Source organism: Brachycentrus maculatus, unplaced genomic scaffold, assembly GCF_059751285.1.
Source record: "Brachycentrus maculatus isolate JH-2025_06_01 unplaced genomic scaffold, ASM5975128v1 h1tg000537l, whole genome shotgun sequence".
NCBI lineage: Eukaryota > Metazoa > Arthropoda > Insecta > Trichoptera > Brachycentridae > Brachycentrus > Brachycentrus maculatus.
Window position 1 is genome coordinate 173852 of NW_028281283.1, and position 22106 is coordinate 195957.

At 34.5% G+C, this 22106-nt stretch overlaps 1 protein-coding gene across 3 annotated transcripts in view; it reads left to right on the forward strand.

The window, feature by feature from the left end:
- Nucleotides 1-22106, forward strand: part of Klp10A (kinesin-like protein 10A) — a 44236-nt gene that overhangs the window by 10565 nt on the left and 11565 nt on the right. Inside the window, exons 2-3 of one of the 3 annotated variants that reach the window (XM_088273044.1) lie at nt 9800-9999; nt 19114-19230. In XM_088273044.1, coding sequence (XP_088129170.1) covers nt 9800-9999; nt 19114-19230 — 317 coding nt within the window. Of the gene's footprint in view, nt 1-9799; nt 10000-12906; nt 13040-19113; nt 19231-22106 lie in introns of those variants that run through there. The other 2 variants (XM_088273045.1, XM_088273047.1) reach the window with 2 other exon arrangements.

Consider the following 22106-nt stretch of genomic DNA (forward strand, 5'->3'; position numbering starts at 1 on the left):
TATTAGGAGTCTCAGAAACACATTGGACCGAAAATGGACACTTAACAACAGCAAACGGTAATACAATATACTTCTCAGGCAATGCAAATGCAACATTTAGTGGGGTAGCGGTAATTTTAACATCTCAGTTAAGTAAGTCTGTCATTGGATATAACCCCATTAATGACAGAATGATCCACATCAAACTGAACACTCAACCCTGCAAAATGAATATTGTACAAGTGTATGCACCGACTGCCGATGCTCCAGATGAAGTTATTGATCTTTTCTATTCTGCTCTCAAAGAAACGCTGGCTCAAATACCCAATAAAGAAATAACAATGGTTATTGGTGATCTCAATGCAAAAGTTGGATCAAACAGTTACCTCGAAGGTGCAGTTGGCCATTATGGAATTGGCACCCAAAATGATAGAGGTGAACGTTTGATCCAATTTGCTATTGAAGAAAAAATGACAATCATGAATACTTGGTTTAAACAGCACATCAGACGCCTATACACATGGATATCACCGGGTGATAGATGTCGCAACCAGATTGATTACATCATGATAAATAGCCGCTGGAGGTCATCGGTAAGTAATGTTAAAACTTATCCTGGGGCAGATTGCGGCTCTGATCATAATCTGCTGATTGCACAAATCAGAGCCAAGTTCAAAATTATAAAAAGGGATAAGTTTAAAACTTTAAACCTCAATGAGCCAGCAATTAAATGTTTTGGCACAGATATCAGGAAACAAGACGCTGATTTCAACGTAAACTCCTCAGAAAATGTCGAACAGCGTTGGAACAGTCTCAAAGAGAAAATTGTCAAGACTGCAATGAAATATCAGGAGCCGAGAAATGAAAAGAGGAAATCTTGGATATCAGACCCCACATGGGATATGATATCAAAGCGAAAAGCGATGAGAGTAAAAGGAACCTCATCTGCAGAAGCAAAACAAGAATACTCTAGGCTCAATAAAGATATACAAAGACATTGCCGACGAGACAAAAATAAACAAATTTCGGATATCTGTGCTGAGATAGAAGATAAAGCGAATAGCGTCACTACAAAGGATCTTTTCCAAAAGGTTAAACTCTTAACCCGTGCCTTCAAACCTCAGACATGGGCAATAGAGGACCAAAATGGAAGCGTTCTGACGGACATTGGCAGCGTCTTGGAGAGATGGCGAGGTTACTGCTCCGGACTATATGCCGAGACCTCAACAGCAGGAAGTCCTTCCTTTGAGAATCAAACCATGGAACCCGACATTTTGGAAGAAGAGATTCGAAATGCACTGAAAAAACTAAAATGCAACAAGTCCCCCGGCAATGACTGCATACAGGCCGAGCTTCTAAAAGAACTAGGGGATAAGGGCATAAAAACAGTGCTGGATCTCTGCAACCTCATATGGAGAACGGGAACATGGCCTCAGGAATGGGCAGAATCTGTTTTCATTCCTCTTCACAAAAAAGGCTCATCCAAAAAGTGTGAAAACTATAGGACAATAGCACTTATCTCTCACACCAGCAAGATAATGCTATATGTTCTAAAAGCACGATTACACAGTTACATTGGATGGCAAATACCAAAGGAACAAGCTGGTTTTGTGAAAGGAAGAGGAACAAGAGAGCAGATCCTCAACATCCGCCAAGTGATCGAAAAAAGCCGAGAGTTCCTGACGCCAACAGTTTTATGCTTTATCGATTACAAAAAAGCTTTCGACTGCGTGAAGTGGGAACATCTGTGGAAAGTACTCATGGAGATGGGAGTCCCATCCCATTTGATAAAACTCATCCATGGACTTTATGCCCAAAGTAAGGCAATCGTAAGAATCAATGGCATAAACACTGCAAGCTTCCCCACTGAGAAAGGTGTAAGACAGGGATGCATACTCTCCCCTGACCTGTTTAACATCTATGGGGAATACATCATGCGCAGGGCTCTCTACGAATGGAATGGAGGAGTGTCCATTGGTGGCGTAAAGCTGTCCAATATACGATATGCGGACGACACAACACTTCTGGCCAAAGACCCAAAAGAGATGGTAGATCTCCTTAAACGAGTAGAGATTGAGAGCAAGGCACTGGGACTAGAGATTAACCAAAGCAAGACCAAGATCATGATCATAGATCGATCTAAGAAGTTTGGTGATCTCGGGAACTCACTGGAAGGTTTAGAGATAATAAACGAGTTCCAGTTCCTTGGATCTCAAATCAGCAATGAAGGAACTTGTGAAGGAGAGATTAGACGTCGTATCGCCATCGCCAAAAGTGCCATGTCTAAGCTAGACAAAATTTGGAAAGACCGGGGTGTGAGTAACAACACCAAGATGAAGCTTGTCAGGAGCTTGGTCCACTCCATTTTTCTCTATGCTGCTGAAACATGGACTATAAAAGCAGCAGAAAGGAGAAAAATTGATGCCTTCGAAATGTGGTGTTGGAGGCGCATGCTCCGAATTCCATGGACAGCTAGACGCACCAATGAGTCCATTCGCCAGGAACTACGCTTGGATGGCTTGTCTCTGGCCAATATCTGTACCCGACGGATTCTCCAGTTCTTTGGACACGTTGCGCGTGGCAACGAGGATAGCCTGGAACGCCTAGTTGTGATCGGTAGCCTGGAGGGAAAGAGAGGGAGAGGAAGATCCCCACACGATGGACCGATCAAATTAAGGCAGCAGCAGGCACCTCAGTGGTTGGAGCGCTACGTGCAGCGCAGTCAAGGGATAACTGGAGAAGAGTCATTGCTTCTGCAAGGGTCACAACCCTCAGCAATGAGGATTAAGACGGAGAAGAAGTGATATAACAATATTTAAAGATATGTCATCACCAAAGTGCACAAATCTATTGAACACAGTGATTTTATCTATTTTACATTCTTACGAATTTCTCATTTTTTCACGATTTTGCTCGCACACACAGATATTTAACATATTTGAAAAGTTTTTTTTTTATATAAGAAATATATTTAATTATAGTAGAATAAATTCAATTACTTCACTCTATTTTTGTCTTTAGCGAGTTGAACTTGATTGTTTTCTCTGTTAATATATTTAATTAGTACGTTTGGGCGGTTAGGCGTTGATAATAATAAAATTATATAGTCTGCCAAAATATTTTGTATTATTGATTCATTATTTGTTGGTACTGTATAACCTATCCAGTAGGGTTCGTAATGTTCGGACTATAGGTAGCCTATGCTACCATGTATCCGAGTCTTCCAAGTTGACGTTCTGGTGAGGTAGCGCAAACCAGTTTCCATTGATACTTACGTATGTTAGATAAGGTACCTCCGTGTATAGTTTTAAAAATCACCGAACGTTATTCATGTACCTACTATAAGATCACTTCTATTCAAACCTGATCTATTTTTGGTTTTAAATATTGCCTTGGTTATTCTTTTGAATAAAGAAATTATAAATACTGAGTACCACTCACAGAAAAATACAAAAGAATCGGCCAAAGTATATTTCACAATGTCAGTCAAAATAAATGAACTAATGAAGTCGATAGATAATCCAAGCTGCGCGTAATTATTACTAATAAATATACTTTCTAGATATATAATGATTAACGCTTTACTTCATTTTTATTTCGATCGTCATCGCACTGTTTTTCCAAGAGTATTGATTTACTCACATTCGTTATCGTTACGTTGGTGTTAATTTGCATCCAGTGATTCGTTACTGAAAACATAAAACACTTTCGATTTCAATTCGACATTCAATGAAATTAGCAATAAAATGCAAAAAAGTGGAAATGGGCAATGGTCAATGAGAATTATGGATTTTTCCGCTTTTTTATAAAATGCGGCACTATAACAAATTAACTTTTAGTTAACGTTTCGACCCAAACTATGTTTATATGAGTCAAATCGATATCAGATTAAAACACTTAATTTGTAAAAAATAGAAAAAGCTACACTACTCTATCACTTCTTGTTCCTTTGTCATTATAATATTGATTTTTCAAATACCTAAGCCGATCAGAAATCAATAGGTTAGTTTTATCGTGACTACTACAAAGATCGTTAGATAGTGTAACCAAGTAACGTGTCTTTCGTCAAATTATACACTCGGGAATCTCTACAAAAACAATCATTTTAGAGCTATCGAAGAAAGAAGTTACAGTTCCATAATGATCTGTCATAATGTTTATGGTTATAGGCGGCAGCTGGAGTCAGTCGGCTTAGAGTAAATCCTCATCGAGTAGCGAGTAGGTCACCAAAAGTAGTTCTGAACGGAACAGAGAGAGCACAAGAGTTTAGCGCTGGACTAGCGACTGTTGGGAGTATCTTACTGTACCGCCCGCAGACCGCTACCCACGCTCTACTCAGCCTTTACTTCAAACTATATATTGTACAATACAAAATACTAATATTATCTGTTCGCCTTCGTGAAACGTATCTCGATATCAGGCACTAGATAGTCGCTTGTGCCTTGTATTTCTGTCTCGCAACTCGCGATACACGCGCTCAGTGCCTCTGTACCTCAGCACAATCAGACTACATTCTACAATGTGATCGTGGAACTCTATTGTACCTACAACAGTCGCTCGTCAGCAATATTATATGTACTTCGATGTAGTTTTAGCTTTTTACATGTACATAATACCCTCACTAAACACAATGTCAACCCGCTTTAAATATATGGTATTATTATGTAGGTTGAAACAAGTTGATGTGGTCCATCTGCAAACCATTAAGGAGCATTTTTCATAAACTTCCATGTTTAAAGTAAAACATTTTTTGTTTAAAATGAATTAAACAGTGGCCCATAAAAGTTTCCATCCATTACAACCATTATAACCAAACCCGTAAACCATTAACCTGTCTGGGAGTATGGAGGCACATGTACGGCCATACCAAACTTTCCTCAAATTATGGCCGTACATGTACGGCCGATACAAAACATGATTTGTATAAAAATTATCGATGTTAATGAAATCATGTTTACTGGTGTAAATATTTTTATTTTATTCAAGAAAATATGTTGCTTATAGCATTGACTATGATATAAAATATAAAAAAAGTTAAAAAAAATGTTAAAAAAAAAACTCATTCCCCAGATACAGTTTTTTGTCCGCAGAAACTCACTCCCGGACAGGTTAAACCGAAGTTGCTTATTAATGTAATAATGTGTATGGCTTTAAATCATTATTTAGGGTAGTCTTTTAACTGTGTTCTGTGATGAGTATGACTTCGCTGGAGAAATTTACATTTTACTGGGAATTATACTTCGCCACATTAAACTAGCTGTGTGAATAAAAATATGTAAGGCATTCATATAATAATTATGCTCAAAGCGGTGAAATAAAAAAATTCTAGTACATATTCTCTTTTTAGTGAGAACACGTAATTCTAGCTTAAATTTTCCATCTTTTGGTATCAAAATACTATTTTCAAAATGCGCTAAAATTGTTCAAACTTTATAACCAAATCTTAAACACCAAACAATTTTCCGTTTTATAATGAAAGTTTAGTTTTCTCCGTCGATATTTGACATGCTTTCTTCATTAAATGTGGCTCGCGATTCGCGATTGACTCGCTTTAGGTACTCGCTTCGTACCAACTACTTCTGTGCGTGGGAAAATTCCCACATTGTCTTTACCAGACTTCATAATACGTGTCCAAATGATTCGTAACTGTTAAGAATGTTAATAATTATTGGAAATTTAAAAATTCAATAATTTATTTTATACTATTTCCTATTGATGTGCCTGCCTAAAATTCTACCTAACACGAGAAAATAGAGAGAACTGAACGCCACATCATTGTGTATTTGCGCAGTTTCTTCACCTCTTCCACAAATGAATGTGGAAGAGGCATACATACCCGCCGATTATTCCTCCTTTGACTTCTGACCTCTTTCAACTATTTAATGTACACCATCATGCCAAGTCTTCCTCAGCGTCTGCTCACCACTATATTCGCCTCGTAGATTTGTTTTACCGTTCTTTTTTCACTCACGTTGTTACTAATCTCTGCCTTTCATTTTTTTTCTTCATATTTGACTACTGTAACATCTATATAATACGGCAAAAAAATACAATTTTTTTCTTTCTATTACACGTATAAAAAATATATTTGGTAAATATGCATATTCACAAATGCTGTGGATATTTGACCTAGTAAAGAAAACTCCATATAAAAAATATCAGGTCAATTCGCACCCCCTGTGTCCTTCCGTTTTCCAGTTAAAATCTCCCGCTATTGGTTTTGGACCCAGAGTCTAGAGCGACAGTAATTCGCTAGAGAATACGTATGATGATTTTAACTGGATGACGGTGGGATAAAGGGTGAAGATTAACCTAATATTTATGTTTTCGTTTGAGTTTTCGTTACTAGGTCAAATATTAACAGGATTTGTGAATGCGTGTTAAAGTAATAATAATAATAATTTTTGTCTTCAAATTTAAGAGGTGTTATCTTTTGACTAATAAAAAACTCGTGGGATTAAATCTATCTTATGTTATGAGGAACAATTTCTTGAGATTTTTTTGACATTATTATAATAAATCTAATCAGATATGAATACTGTCGCTTATAAAATGGAAAATATTATAATATAATATAGACAATAAGTCAATTCCTTACGCAGGTAAAATAGCGCATTCTGTAATATTTTCAATTAAAAATCAATAAACGAAATATATTCTTATATACCGCTTATTATTTTGCATTCTTTATTTTGTATAACCGCAAATTTATCACCGAGTGAATTAAAATGCATACAATCGAAATTATCCGTGAACATATTCAACTATACGCAACAACGTTTTATTCAAACTGCCAAGTTCCTTGGCCTTGGGTGATCACCAAATAGTCTAAGTAACAGGGTCTAGAGCATTTAATTTGTGATTTATTACAGTATATCTAAAAGACAATCCCTTTTTACGACAGTTTATTTATCGGGCTTTGTTTATTGAGTAATGTGTCGCGGAATATTGTCTGTTCGTGTAGTGGTACCTCGTCTGGTCCACCTTATCGCGGAAGGCTGCGGAGGAGAGGGGGCACCGCTGAAGTGAGTCATGCAGATCACAGATCACCTAGTGCCCCATTCATCATGAGCCAGAGCCGGCTCGTGAACTCGTATTTCGATCTCATTGGGCAGGCGAGACGACAACGCGCTTTACGAGTTTACCATTAAAAGTTTTTATTAGTCTGCGGATATAATGTTTTCCGTCCCATTACGCGGGAAATACGTACCATGGTCGAATGTAGAAGTTATAAATAATACAATATACATTGGTACTCTAATGAATACATGTCACTCTATGAAAACGCGTATGAACTCTTGCTGTTATTTTTATTACTATTCTTAACTAAAAGAATATTATATAATTTCAATATTTAATATTCTTTTAGTTATTTTTATTACTATGAAACTTTACTATGAAAAAAAAAGAATTTGAATTGTGACGTTTTTGTCGCAAATCACTTCTTTATCAGTGACTTTCAATCCAAAGAGATTATTATTTTAGTTTGTCTCGATTTCAAAAACCATTTTTTTTCAGCGATAAAAATATTAATTATTCATTTGTGAGATATGAGTAATATTTTCGGAGCATGAATAATGAGGTGACATAGCATTATATCAGGCAAATAATTATATCGACCAACTCATCATTACGTATTATCTACAGAATCAAGAAAAGATCTTCCTTCTTTTTGTTTTGTTTTGAGGTTATTTAGTCATGGTTTTTTAAAGAGATGAATGTAGACCTGGGTGTAAAATAATAGTAAATGGGTAATTTTTGGAACAAGTAGATAGTGGTTGGTTGAAAGATATTGCTTATTAGCAATAAGCCCGCCAATGTACTTATTTATTTTCTGTACATGAAGTTTAAATAAATAAATAATTTCGTATATTTGGGTAGTATGTTTTTTAGGGATGGAAAGATTGGAAAAGAGAGTGAATGCTGAGAATAATGTGAATGGCGCACTGAAATCAGTTGTAGCAAATAAAAACCTTTTTGCGAAACCTTAACTGGTAGTCCTGGTTGTATGATAGATGTTTGAATGGTGATATGAGGAAAGAATGGTAAGGCTGAGATAAGCATTATCGATCAAATTAAGAAAGGTGTGTCGAGATTGTTTAGGCATGTAAATCGAATGAGTGAAAAAAGAACAGTAAAATAAATTTATGAGGCAAATGTAATTGGAAAAAAGAAGCAGAGGACGAACGCGAAAAACTTGGCACAATCAGGTATATCAAATATTATATTTGAAAGCGGCCGGGTACAGGAGTCGAAATAATCGTCGGGTATGTATGAGGAGATGAATGGATGTGGAAGAGGCTAGGAATGTTTGCAAAGACAGAGTGGTATGGCTTTCTATTCTCTCCACCTACCCTTGCGGGAAAGCGGATGGTTAGTTAGTTTTAGTTATGATATGATTATTAACTTCAAGTGTGATTAAAACTTTTTAAATGAATTCTAAACACTTGAGAAAACACATACATGTTTCTTTTTATAAAATATATGTATTAGAAAAAAACATACCGAACTATTGATTTTATCTACAGCCTGAATTATGCATTTCCCCAAGTACTATATATGTTTATTTATCTACATCTACATTATTATGGTACATACTATGTATTATTTCTACAGCTATTTTCTTAGAACTTGTGAGAAAAAAGCCGCCTGAGCCTCGATTTTAATTTATTCTTTTGTTAGAGGTTTTCTCTCAATCAAACATTTATAACTTATAACATAGTACAATAGGTTGAAGATGGTTTACTCCATAATACCGTTGCCTTTCCGAAATCAATTACCAAGTTGTACCCACTGCACGGCCGCTCACTTCATTTCGGAATGTAATAATCCACAATTCGTTTACTCGGACTTTCAATTAGGCTAGAATTATTAACAATATTTTGAGTGTGTTCATAAATACCGAATTACTTACTTCACTTAGGAGTAGAATCATGGGTAGAATGGTGAATGTAACACAATTTATATTATGATCACTCAAACCAGCCAATGGCCCTGACTTCCATATTCCCATCTCAATAGACTTCTTTATACATATTACAATATGATATATCGCTCACTCCTTTCAACAACGTCATATATAAAAAAAACTTGATTTTTGAGATTGGAGATCGTTTTTGAAGTTTAAAAATATAATGAAATGTATTAAAAATAAATATCAAGCCACTTATTGAACTTTTTACTGTGCAACAGATCTTTTTAGGTAAAATCGGAATGTTTATTCTCCATTGAAAAAAAAATGAGTAGGTACTTGTATTAAAAAAAATTAAACAATACAAACATTAATTTTTAAAAATTATTATTATATTCTGCATTTTCAAAAATAGATAATATTATGAAAAATAATTTGTCATCGTGTATTATATTAATAGTGTATTATATTAACTCTTACTGGTCCAATGTCGAATCTCATTCGACATCGATTTTTTCCTCTCAAGTCTCATGTCGGATGTTATACATTTTTTTCATCATTAGTATTATTTATTTAAATTCCAAGCTTACATTTTTGTCACTCGTATCTACTACTACAGTATGTGGAGCAGAGGACAAAATATTTTTTTTCCAATTGGAATGTAACTGTCTACCTAGTTTTTTTTTAATTTTGGGGGACCGGAAAGGGTTAAATACATAGTGAAAAAATGTCAATTACATTGAATTTTATCGCGGCACACCTGTACCTGCTCACGGCACACCGCGGAGCACTGCTATAGAGGTAGGCAGCTCGGTATGGTTGGATTTTATATGAATGTCCAAGAAAATATGTCGTGGTTGTCTATATAACCTAAAGTGCATTTTGTAATCCTCTGTCTGACATTTGCAGGACGGGTCCACTCGGCGCTGGTGTCGGGGGTCAATCTGGAGGCGCGCAGCGTCACGGTGGAGTGGTTCGAGCGCGGGGAGACCAAGGGCAAGGAGGTGGAGCTGGACCTCATCCTGCAGCTCAACCCCGAGCTCGTGCGCCACCCCCTCCCGCACCACTCCCCCGCCCCGCCACAGCACATGCCCAACCAGCTTACTAGGGTGAGACACCTACCTTTCAATCATCTTGTGCCTTTTTTTGGGTAATATATCCAAAATTAAACAAGGTTATTGGATTGAATTCTACTTTTATTTACATATGTGTCGCCTACTTTCAAATCCCCCAGATCCATGTAAGTCGATTTTACAAAAAATGCAAAATTATCCGGGTAACATTTATGTTTCAAAGATTTGTCTATCTTTAGATTAAAATATTATGAAATAGAGAATTTTCCCATTTTTAATTTTTTTTTCAGTATTAAAAAAAAACACGAGATACAAACCGATAATGACGTCATCTTAATTTTTGACCTATCCCCGCTCTCTGATTGGCCGATATGGGTCAGAAACCCACAATTGGCATTCCGATACAGTATTTATTTTTAAATCTTAAAAAATTGGATCTGGCGGCTTTTGAAACTAGACGACTATATATGATAATATGTGACGGGTTTCGTCTTATTAAGACATTATCAAGGTTTAATTTGTTTAACTTTGCATGTATTACCCAAAAATTTTAAAGAGAACTCTACCAACTGTCTGCAGTTACAATAAATATCTTGTACCTTGTATTTCTAACCCCATCGGACTTGATCTAAAAAACGCGTACAAAACTGTATTTGTGAATGTGATGAGACGTTATCACAAAATATCCTTCATTTAGTGTGGGTATGTCCAATTTTTTTTTTTTTGAAAGATTTGAATTGGAAACAGATTGTGCAAAAGAAGGTATGCAGTTGACAAAAAAATTCTAGGCAATAGGACGTAAAGATCTCTTAGATCTAGTGGTGTCTTGTTTAGAAAATATGACAAGACGAATAAGACAAATAAATGAGCTATGTGACAAATCTTGATTGATATAAGATATTGAATACTTTGTATCTATTGTATTTTTAGGGATCAACCTTATTAATTTATTATTAACTATACATATTCACTATATTTTTTAAGACAAACTAAATATGCTATAAATCCTTGTACATAATAGGCAAGGAGAAATTTCTAAGGCAACTAATAAATAATATATATTTTTTTTAATAATTAAAAAATACACGCGTACTTCGTACGCGTACGTGTACTAACATACATCTGCCCAGTATTCAACGTCTAAAAAATTTATGTATTATTAACCGTGACTGAAAATCTACGTTGATGCATACTTAGGTGTTTGTATTGTGTGTCCATTAAGCCTCAGGGACGCGACGTCATTTTAAAAATTGAGTTTTCGGCATCCATCTACAAGCGACGCCTTTTATGTTTCTACTGCGTTTTAGTGACAGCTGCTTCGCTTTAGTACAATACTTTCAAATTCAAAATGTAATTTGATTTTGAAAATGCTCTAGTTCTAAAAAAATACTTAACTAACATTTTGAAATGGAGGTGATCCAGCCATTGTTTTCCAGCCATAATTGTATGGATTTGACCATTGAATTAAATCGAGCATATATTACAATATGATATATGTGTACAACGGTAATATGCCGTCAAATAATTTAATCAGCCGCAATGTCCTCTGCAGCTTGTTCAGTCCATTTACATGTCAAGGTCACCATATGGCTGTCAGTGTTCTGACCCCTGAGCCAGTAAAACGTAAATAAATCCTAAAATAGTACGCCAATTTTCAAAGATTTTCGTAATAGGCATTTAAAACCCGACTGGGATCGTGGCGTGATTGGGTAAACACCCAATTGCGAAACCGGTATCGCGGGTTCTGTGGATAGGCCTTTGCCCTATAGCTTTCGCGAGCTATTTAAACAAAACAAAAAACATTGATCGAGAAAAGACCTTGCGTTGGTCTTTGTCAGGTAAAAGGTTTACTTTCTAGACACACCAACTCCTTATTTGAAATTGTCTAAATCATTTTTTATCTTTAGTTTTAACATTTGATCAATTCGAAATCTGTAGTGTGTAGCTTAACTACTGGTCTCACTCGTTTTTTTATATTCGAGAAAATATTTGATAATGTCGATGGGAAACTTCATTGATAATAGTAGGTATAGTTATAGATATCTACTTCTTATAAACCTTATAAGTACCCAATGGTGCGTAGGACACTGCATCATATCGACGCAGTGTTATCTTGATCGTTAATTGCACGAAGGCAAGGTGATCAGCCCTGCGCTTTAGGAACCAGTCCAGGGTGATATTAAATAAATATGAATGTTAAAACTACCCATATTTATTATGACCCCCTGGGAATCGATCCCGGGACCTCCAGCACGGTAGCCAAATGCGCTAAACACTCTACTACGGAGGCGGACTATAGATATATGTAGTATATAGATTATAGGTTCCTACTTATATGGCTAATTGGTTATTGCTAATATTGTTAATATTGCAATACCTTCTTCATTATATTTATCGAAGAATAGTGCTTCACTCATTAGTAAAATATATATTTTTTTTATATTAAAAAGCGGGGGTTGAAAAAAAAATGTAGCGTGAACAGCATAACGGGATATAGTATAACATATCTCTCAAACATTTCTAGAATGCAATTTCAATATCTTTGATACAAAAATATTTCAAAATTTCAAACCTTAAAAAAAATAGCCTCGCTGTTAAAAAAAACATGGCGTTCGCTTTTTTTTCATCAGAGTAAAGCATTCACATCCACATATATTTGAACATTAGCAAATATATTTTCTGTTTTGCAAATTCTTACGCTAAATTTTCTTTGTTAAATTACCGGGGCCTTACCCCTGCCGATGGTGAACTCAATCAAACAATGCTCATTCGTGAATAGTTTAGACCCAATTTCAGAATTTCCCCTTCTATTGTGTATCGCGTCAATATTTTTCGTACCAAAAGCGTTGGGCTCCTCGTATTATCCGTCCGTCGTTTTGATTAATCACTGTATTCGTCAGTAAAAGCTTCACCCAACTATCTGTATCGAGTTGCTGACATTCACACGTCTGGGGTGATAGAAGCACGTATTTCAGTGTTCAAGTCGTGTAAATCAGTAAAAATCCGTGTGCAAGCAACTAACAGGAAAAAATGATATCTCCTCCTTTCGATGTTTCCTTTCGAGTATAAATTCAAGGTAACTTTTTACTTTTCATAGATTATTTCAAATTATTTATTACTGATGTCCAACGTCCATAATTTTTCTATAATTACACTGGCCAACAATGATTTTGTAACTGAAATTTTGATGACTGATTTGGATCAAGTTAATCGTTCTTATTCTAAGTCTATATGGTGACAAGCTTGTATCACGTCAAGTTTTGCTGTTACAGTCATATTATTGTTTGTATGGACCCCATACGTTGAAACCGTAATAGTGGTTGCTATCTAGTCATGTTTTATTCTAAGGTCTAAGGGATTCAAAAAAAGTATTGATAATTATGGAGTAACAGTGGAAATATATTGACTTATTAATATTGAATACGATAGCATATATGTTTATATATATTTATACATAAATAAAAATATAAACTTTAGTCAATATCAGAATTGAAAATATCCATAACAAAAAAATCTGACATGCTACATTTCTTTTGCTTTCGTTTTTGAATTCAGCTATGCAAATTGCATAAAGATCAGGTATTTTCATGCCAGTTACAAAATAAAATTAGTAAATTGTTGGCCAGTGTTATCATTTCTTTTTATTTAAACTATTTTCCATACACTTTCGTTTTCAGTCTAAAGCTAAACCACAACGAATTTGCGGCGTGTTTTCAAAACTCGATAAAAGAAACCACAATTTAATGATTTTATATTTTATACTTAGATACCTAAGTGGCAATCGTTATTTATTTAGAATATTTAAAATATGATTTATTTTGTATTATATTTTCAAAAACTAATGAAAAACGCATACAAAGCTAATTAAATTTTAGTCAGATAAAAAGTTTATTTTTTGTTATTTTCTTCTGCTCGTTTGTTCTGTATTGCGTATGTACTCGTATTATATATGCACTGATTGCATTTTATTGCAACGTAATGAGGTGGTTTAATTAATTTTCCAAGATCAGTGAGAATATTTTTATGGCATTTCGTTGCGTCAACGATGCGTCATCGTGAAATGATGACATAAGTTTATTTGAAGTACCTAATTTTATATTTATATATTGTACGGACGTGGGATTTGAAGGCATCCATTATCAAACGGTGCCCGTGTTGATGTAGATGTGATGCTACGCTGTCCGACCTGGCAGATACAACATAACCTACTAGGGTAACCCGAGGTCGGAACTCGGAACCCAGAACGGCACAAGTCGGTATACTTCATTAGCATTACTTGTTTATTCACACTTTTACGATTTTATTAGAAAATTTATTTCACGTAATCCTAGATGGTTCACCTTATTCGAATATTCTTAATTTGATTCAAGATGCCATTTACTTGTCGAAGACAAGCTTCCAGGTGTCCCCGCCGCCGTTAAAACGTGACAATATAATTTATTATTTCTTTCTCACATGTTTGGCCAACGAAAATTATGTTTATACAATGTTCAACGCTATTTGCAATAATAAAAAAGTACATATAAAACGTTTGTATTAAATATCGTGATATTTCGTTCAATATTATCTTTTATACAATTAATAATGTCCGCCTCCGTAGTGTAATGGTCAGCACGCTCGGCTACCGTACTGGAGGTCCCCGGTTCGATTCCCAGGGGAGGGTCAAATAAATGTGAGTGATTTTTTCACTGCTATATTTATTCAATATTCTGGACTTGGTACCTGAAGCGGAGGGCTGATCACTATGGCAACGATCAGGATAAAACTGCGTTTATATGATGCAGTGCCCTATGCACCATTGGGTGCGGATGAGGGTTGAATGAATCGAATATATGTATAATATGTTATTGTAACTGGCAACTCGACTAGATCGGGGAAAAGTAATATGAATTTTTCTCAGTGAAAACTAATTTCATGAAATTTATTGAGTTGATCAACCTCTTACAAACTAGTCACTTATTGTAATCGTGTTTCATATCGTTTAGCATTTGTATCGGTCTGCGATTCACGAGATAATTAATTAATGGGGCATTGAGCCTGCTCCTTTGTATTGAATAACAGTTCCTATAGTTTGTCCGCCTCCGTAGTGTAATGGTCAGCACGCTCGGCTACCGTTCTGGAGGTCCTGGGTTCGATTCCCAGGGGGGTAAAATAAATATAAGTGAATTTTTCACTGTAATATTTATTTAATATTACCCTGGACTGGTACGTGAAGCGGAGGGCTGATCACCTTTCCTTCATGTGTATACGATCAAGATAACACTGCGTTTATATGAAGCAGAGCCCTATGCACCATTTGGTGCGGATTAGGGTTTTTATTATTATTATTATTATAGTTTGTTATTGTAGAAAAGCTTCAACTCCGGGTCGCTACTTACTATACGCTGTGGTCGTTGAAAGGAAAAATCACTCTGTGATAATCGATTCACATTATTTATTACATCTAGGATTTTTATATTAATTACTTTTACGGATTAAGTTTTAATATTTTTCCATCGAAATGGAAAGAAGTGCATAATTGCATACTCTGAAAGCATTCCTAGGTCCGGTATAGAAACTTTTGGTTTCCATTCGGACCTAATATTTCATACCGATTAAATTTACTGACTAATGATTTGGGAAGAAGTCTGTCAAACTGTTAAACCTACGCAGCAATACCTCATTCAACGAATTTAATTCGTTTCTTAAAATGATACGTAGGACGAATTAGCCGAATTACGTGGTCGTTCGGCTGCTGTATAAAAGATCTCGGGTTCAATTCTCGTTTGGGTTATTTTACTTTATTAATTTATTGTGATCCCGGTTTAACGTCTTAAATATAAGACTTATATGTATATTTCGTGTAATTTACCATCAATATATGGGAGCTCTGGGTCTATTACAAAAATGATTATTGATGTACACATATACACATAAACAAAGGTTGACATGAGAAGAATGGCTTTCGGATCAGGTTTTAGTCGACGTCTAGCATCAAGTATTTTGGATCGGAATGAAAAAAAACTTATTTTTTATTATTATTTTTTAAAGTCATAATAATCGTCTGGTATGTATGAGGAGATGCATGAATGTAGAAGATGCAAAGAATGTTTGCAAAGTCAGAGTGGTGTGGCGTTCGATTCTCTCTGCCTACCCCTGCGGCAAAGCGGCGTGATGGTTAGTTAGTTAGTTATTTTTTAAAGGAATAACCCGCAAAGCCCCTATGTTTAGAGGCTTGTCTACAGGTAGGATAGTAAGGACTGGGAAGGTTAAATATTATTTAAATATTAAAAATACATTACAAACTTCCAGACTAATTGAAAAAAAATATTTCTTGAATTTATTTTTCACTTGGCGGGAATCGAACCCGCCAGTTTTGCGGTCGAGCCTCTACCCAACTACGCCACGGCGCCTGCCTATAAATGAGAGGCAATGCTAAAGTCATAAGCCTCTGACCTAGAGTTCTCCAGGCAGACGTCCTACAGGCCACAGGAGGTTGAGCCAAAGTGTTCCGTGCCGGCGCCGCTCGGTACGATAACTTCTACTATTGATCCTAGCGGAAGGGCGGTTTGCCAAAAGAAGCGCCAATTCGATAGATAACTTTCCTTGCGCATTTTACATAGTCTCGGAACCTACACACAGTATTATTTCATTCCCTACGTATAAACATAATATTTTAAATAGGTACTACATATTTTGAATTGTTGGGTAATATCGTAGTCATACAGGAGAAAGTGACCAAGTGCATTGTTTTACAAAAACGTGATCATTGTCTATTTGATATCTTACTAGCTTAATATTGCCCTGAAAAAATCCCAAAGGATTTTAAACTTGGAAGTATAACATATTGACTTGGTAAAAATGACAAACTGCATTGATGTTTATTTTCTTGCCAAGCAAAAGTGACTTAAATGGCCCTCCTGAACATTTTACGTTTTGGTAGTTGGTCACTTTCTCCTGTATGACTACGATATATCCAAAATTAAACACGGTTATTGGATTGAATTCTACTTTTATTGACATATATATGATAATATGTGACGCGTTTTGTCTTATTAAGACATTATCAAACACTGACTAAAAATATTTACAAAATGTCCTTAGACTTGTATACTAACAATAATTGTTACCGTGTTTTATCTGTTTCAACGTTCCCTACAGAATACTTTGAATATGTACAACATGTTTTGTAAGATTAATAATATATGATATTTTGGTCTTGAATTAGGTTCTAAACATTTTAGGTAAACAAACATTTCAATCAATAAAAAAAATAATGGTCAGAATTATTTTGATAGCAAAAGATTTACCCGTCGAACCCGATTAATTAGATCGTCGAAATTGTATTAACATTCCCAAAGAAACTAGTGTTAGAAACTAGACACTAGAAATAAATGTATCCTTCGCACTTTTGCGATTTATCGTTATCCAAGAAATTATAAATATGTATCGTCTATTGAATCATATGAAAATCATATTATCAAATATAGTTTTAAAAAAAATCTAATTAAACCTTTATTCAGCTGCTCATTATACACTATCTTTCATACACTACGCTTGCTTTATGTTCACTTAATGTAGAAATTAGCTTCACAATAATTAACTACATGAAACGCTTTTGTTTTGCACAAAACCTTTAACGTATTCATTACATGTCCAGAAGTTTAATAAACTTGCAATATATCAGTCGCTAATATCTGATCTTTTTAAAGGTTTTTTTTTAACTTTAATATTTGTTGAATGTTAAACTAAGTGCATATATACTTCGATCCATTATAAATTATGTATAGGAGTATATCTGCTAAGAAATTAGTGTATGTCTAAAAGTAAGACTCCAAACTAAAGAAGACCAACGTAGATTTTATGTTGAGTTCTCAAAGTGTTCTTTTTAGTCTAGGTACTAACGTGCAGTAATGGAATTGCAAAAATCATAAATAAATTTTGATTTGATATTTTGGTGGATTTTGCCGGTTTTATGCTTGAAACTTAATCTTTGACTAACTACCATTAAAGTCTTCTGGTGTAAGGTGTGAGAAGCGTACGTCTGTTTTTACTGTTTTTTTTTTTCATATACTTATGCATTTTGAATTAATAAATAAGAGAAGTCCGCATATTAGGCTAGTAAATGAGAGTTTGTGATAATAATAGTCCTTACTTCAACTCTTCACAAATCCGTGATATTACAAATTCCTGCACCTAGTTAAGTAAATGCTATATAAGGATATATAAGGACACAGTTTTTTCGGAATGTTGAGTTTTGTTTACATTTTGTTGGTTGATATATCATATCGTGCGATATATCGGGACTTATTTATTAGTGTTGAGTAAATAGTCAATGTACAAGATTTAGGTCAGTAGTTGGTTAACACACACGTTCAAATGCACATTTCCGTATTTATAATCGTATGCCAAACAGCTAAATGATTCAGATGCTCACGAATGTTAAGAAAATCCGACACGATTAATATTATATATTAGGTTACTGCATACAATGATAAAGGTACAAATTGAGTAAATTAAACGAAATTTTAATAGCTATATATGTATATAGCAAGATCATTATTTAAGTAAACAAAAAATATGCACGTATGTATGTATAATTATACATACGTGCTTAGGTACTTGGATGCCAAATGACATATTGTTGTATTCATTAAGTTCACTGAATAAATAAACGTCCGATCAAACGATTCTGGGCTTGGTTATCCGTAAAAACCCATTGAGACTCAATGTGGAGATAAAAAAATAACTTTGTTAAATATGTTTGCGATTCCCACCGATCGCAAAATAAATTCAAGACAGATTTATTTTCTATTGGTCTGGGTGTTTGTGATGTGTTTTTCACATTTACCTTCCCTATCCTTACTATCCTACCTACATATAAGCCTCTAAAAGAAGAGGCTTTGCGGGTTATTCCTTGATCTGCATAAGTAATTCGTCAAAATAAAATAAAAGTCGCATTGTTTTACAATTTGGATATCAAAGGGTTAGACGCATCACATGGTAAAAACGGATAAACGTCACATATTGCATTTTACTCCTTATCCCATTTTCCGCTGTGGGATTAGCGATACTAATAGTGGATGTCCGTAAGTCTCGGTATGCCTTCTCCCATGCCTTGTCCGCTTGTCGGCGATGATCTGATGAGTGATTGTTGTGGCCGCCTACCAGGAGGGCTCCGGCTCCTCGGAGGACGAGGGCGGCTTCCTGGCGGCGGGCGGCTCCGAGGGCGAGCAGGACGGCGCGGGGGGCACCCTTCCCGCGCCGCACGGCAAGCACCAGCGCACGGTCAGACCATCATGCATACTACGTTCTTTATTCCTCACTAGCTCACGACTATCCTATCCGCATTATATTATACACCTACACACAACGCAATGTACAAACACACTCGTATTTTGCCGGCCGATGATACATTGTTTACTTTGTTATTTCACGAAGGAAACTGATTCATTCTCTTCTTGTCGCAATATTTGCTCGACTCTCCGAAATTAAAATTCTTTGGTGATGAAAAGAGTACATCTAATTATTGCGATATAATTTAGAGTACCTCGTGAAAGTAATATTCACACTTTAAAGAGAATAATCTTCTCAAAAAGTGATCTAAATTTCTAATGAAATATGTAATATTGTTTTAGAATGATAATACAAATTATTTTTAAATATTAGTCATTTTTAATTGAATTTACTAAAAATTTTCGCAATTTGAAAAATGTTATTATTGACTTACAATTATAATTTTTTCTATTTGCTTACATATTTTACTTTCGGCGAGTCGGAATTGTAGAAATCAATAAGAATATTCACTTGATTCCTTAAACTTAAAACGCCCTTAATCCTAAATATGTATATAATGGTTTAACAATAATCGATTTTTTGTATAAACAGGCACATTTAGGCACCTTATTTCGCGACTTAATTGTAAAATTATGTATACAGATACTATGTATTACCTCTGGTTGGGAATTGAGCTACACATTAAAGTAAATAAAATGCTCTCTAAAAGTAAAAATCACTTCGACTGAATCATAACGTTTGTTTGTAATAGAGACGTGATATCGTATGCAATGTTAGTATACAAAAATGTTTGTCTTTCATAGTTTGTTGTGGCATGGTGTCGGCTGCTATTGGCTGTGCCTTGACGAAGTGCAATTATACCTAGTCGTGCGTACTAGTGCATAATACAGCTAACCCCCTATAAGGTTGAGATAAGTACCGTATTATCGTAGAGGGTTAATGTTTTTAAATTGTATTTTAAGTTTAAATGACTCATTTAACTTATTTCTGCTGGTTAAAATGTAAAAATACAATTTAGAACATTAACCCCTTATAATGTTCCCTGCGATAATGCGGTACCTATCTCTACGTTGTAGGGGGGGTTACTGTATTATAATGGCGTTGTGATGTCAATTCAAGAGATCAAATACTCGTAATTAATTCTCTTTGGCTGATCGATATTCTTTTGTTGTGTTTTGTCGTATTGTACTTTTTTTGTTGTTGTATATTTTAAGTTTTAATGATTAATGTAGATTACTAATAGTATTGAAGTTTTTATTTTATTTTCTGACTGCATCTAATATCGCCCTGAATATATCGTAAATAAAAATATATTTTTTACATATAGGAATAAAAAATAATGCATACATATAAAATTCAATCAGTATTTGATGAACTAATATATTTTTCAGCAAGCTTTATAAAAATACCTATTTTGTCCCATGCTTGACTTTATTCGTTTTCAAAGCGGTACATACGAATACATATGTGAAGTAATCATTGAAATTAAACCAAATCTCCCACCTTTCCTTAGTTTGTCTAATTTCATTGGTCAATTTACAAATGTGACATTCACCTTGAAAAGTAATGAGATCAGCATAGACCGCCCGAATAAGATTTATTTTCTATTCTAGATTTTTTTCACCGTACAATAAAATATCATAAGACAAGAAAATAGATTTTTTGAGATGTATTTTTATTTTTATTTTCGTGTGCATGGATGGATATCGCAGAAATCTAATTTATGTTTGTAAATATTGGTAATTTTAAGAAAATTAAAATAACTTTTGATACTTTTAATACACAAATGTAATTTCTAATTAATATGTAGATATTGTGTTCTCACGTATCCTCACTTTTTGTTCAGTAAGTGTTAAAATATTTTCTATTTTAAAAATGTGCCCATGTTACATTTTTTGAGTCACGTTATTACGAGTTTAGCTTCTGTAAATATTTTATTTAGTGCTAGCACATTTCGTTTCTACATTCTGGTGTTGTGCAGTAGTTGACTACAATACTTTATTTTCAATATTGTAAATCGTTTCCGCTCAATTTGTGTTATATTAACTGTGGTAGTTTTGCTTTTTGTAAATATTTTTTTTGGTGGTATTAATCACTTTTCCGTTTCTTCTTATACTCGTAAGTTACATTTTTTACAGGTATGTATTAGAAAATAAAAATCATTTATGTTTCGGTAAATTGTTATATGATTACAAACATGACTATTTTAATATTGTTGTATTAAAAATAAGTTATTATTTTATAAATTAGTATTATGATAACCAACATAAACGCAAGTTTAAATTGGATACACTCTAGGGGAAATTTTGATTTGATTTTATTTTATTCGATACCATAATATCTACGTTATGGTATAGTTATAAATAAGTTGTCTTTCTTTATGCAAATATTCGAAAATAAACTTAACATTTCCAACTTTCTTTGTTTATTTGGGTTCAGATGTAATAAATTGTGATACAGATGTATAAACTATACTTTTGTGTTTTCGTTTAATATGTATAATGATTTTTATGTAAATATGATTTTATAGGTCCTAAATAGCTTATTGGATTCCTAGTGCCCTAGCCATTGCCACTATTGTCCTTTTCCTACCTACTATTCCTCCTCCATTTCCTTTTCAGTATAGCAGTAATGTCCTTCACCCTGAGCTCCTTCACTTACGTTTACTGTTTCCCATAAAATATATTCCAATCAAATATTGTAAAATATGGAGTGCATGATATCGCCTTTGTATAGTTTACAATCAAGTTTACGCCATGTAGAAACTACGCGATGCTGTTATCTGAATGCAGCTTATTAGTGCGGAGAGGCCAAAAAAAATTGTTTGAGTGTTATAAGCTGTTTTCTGTTAACTTTGTTTTCAAAAT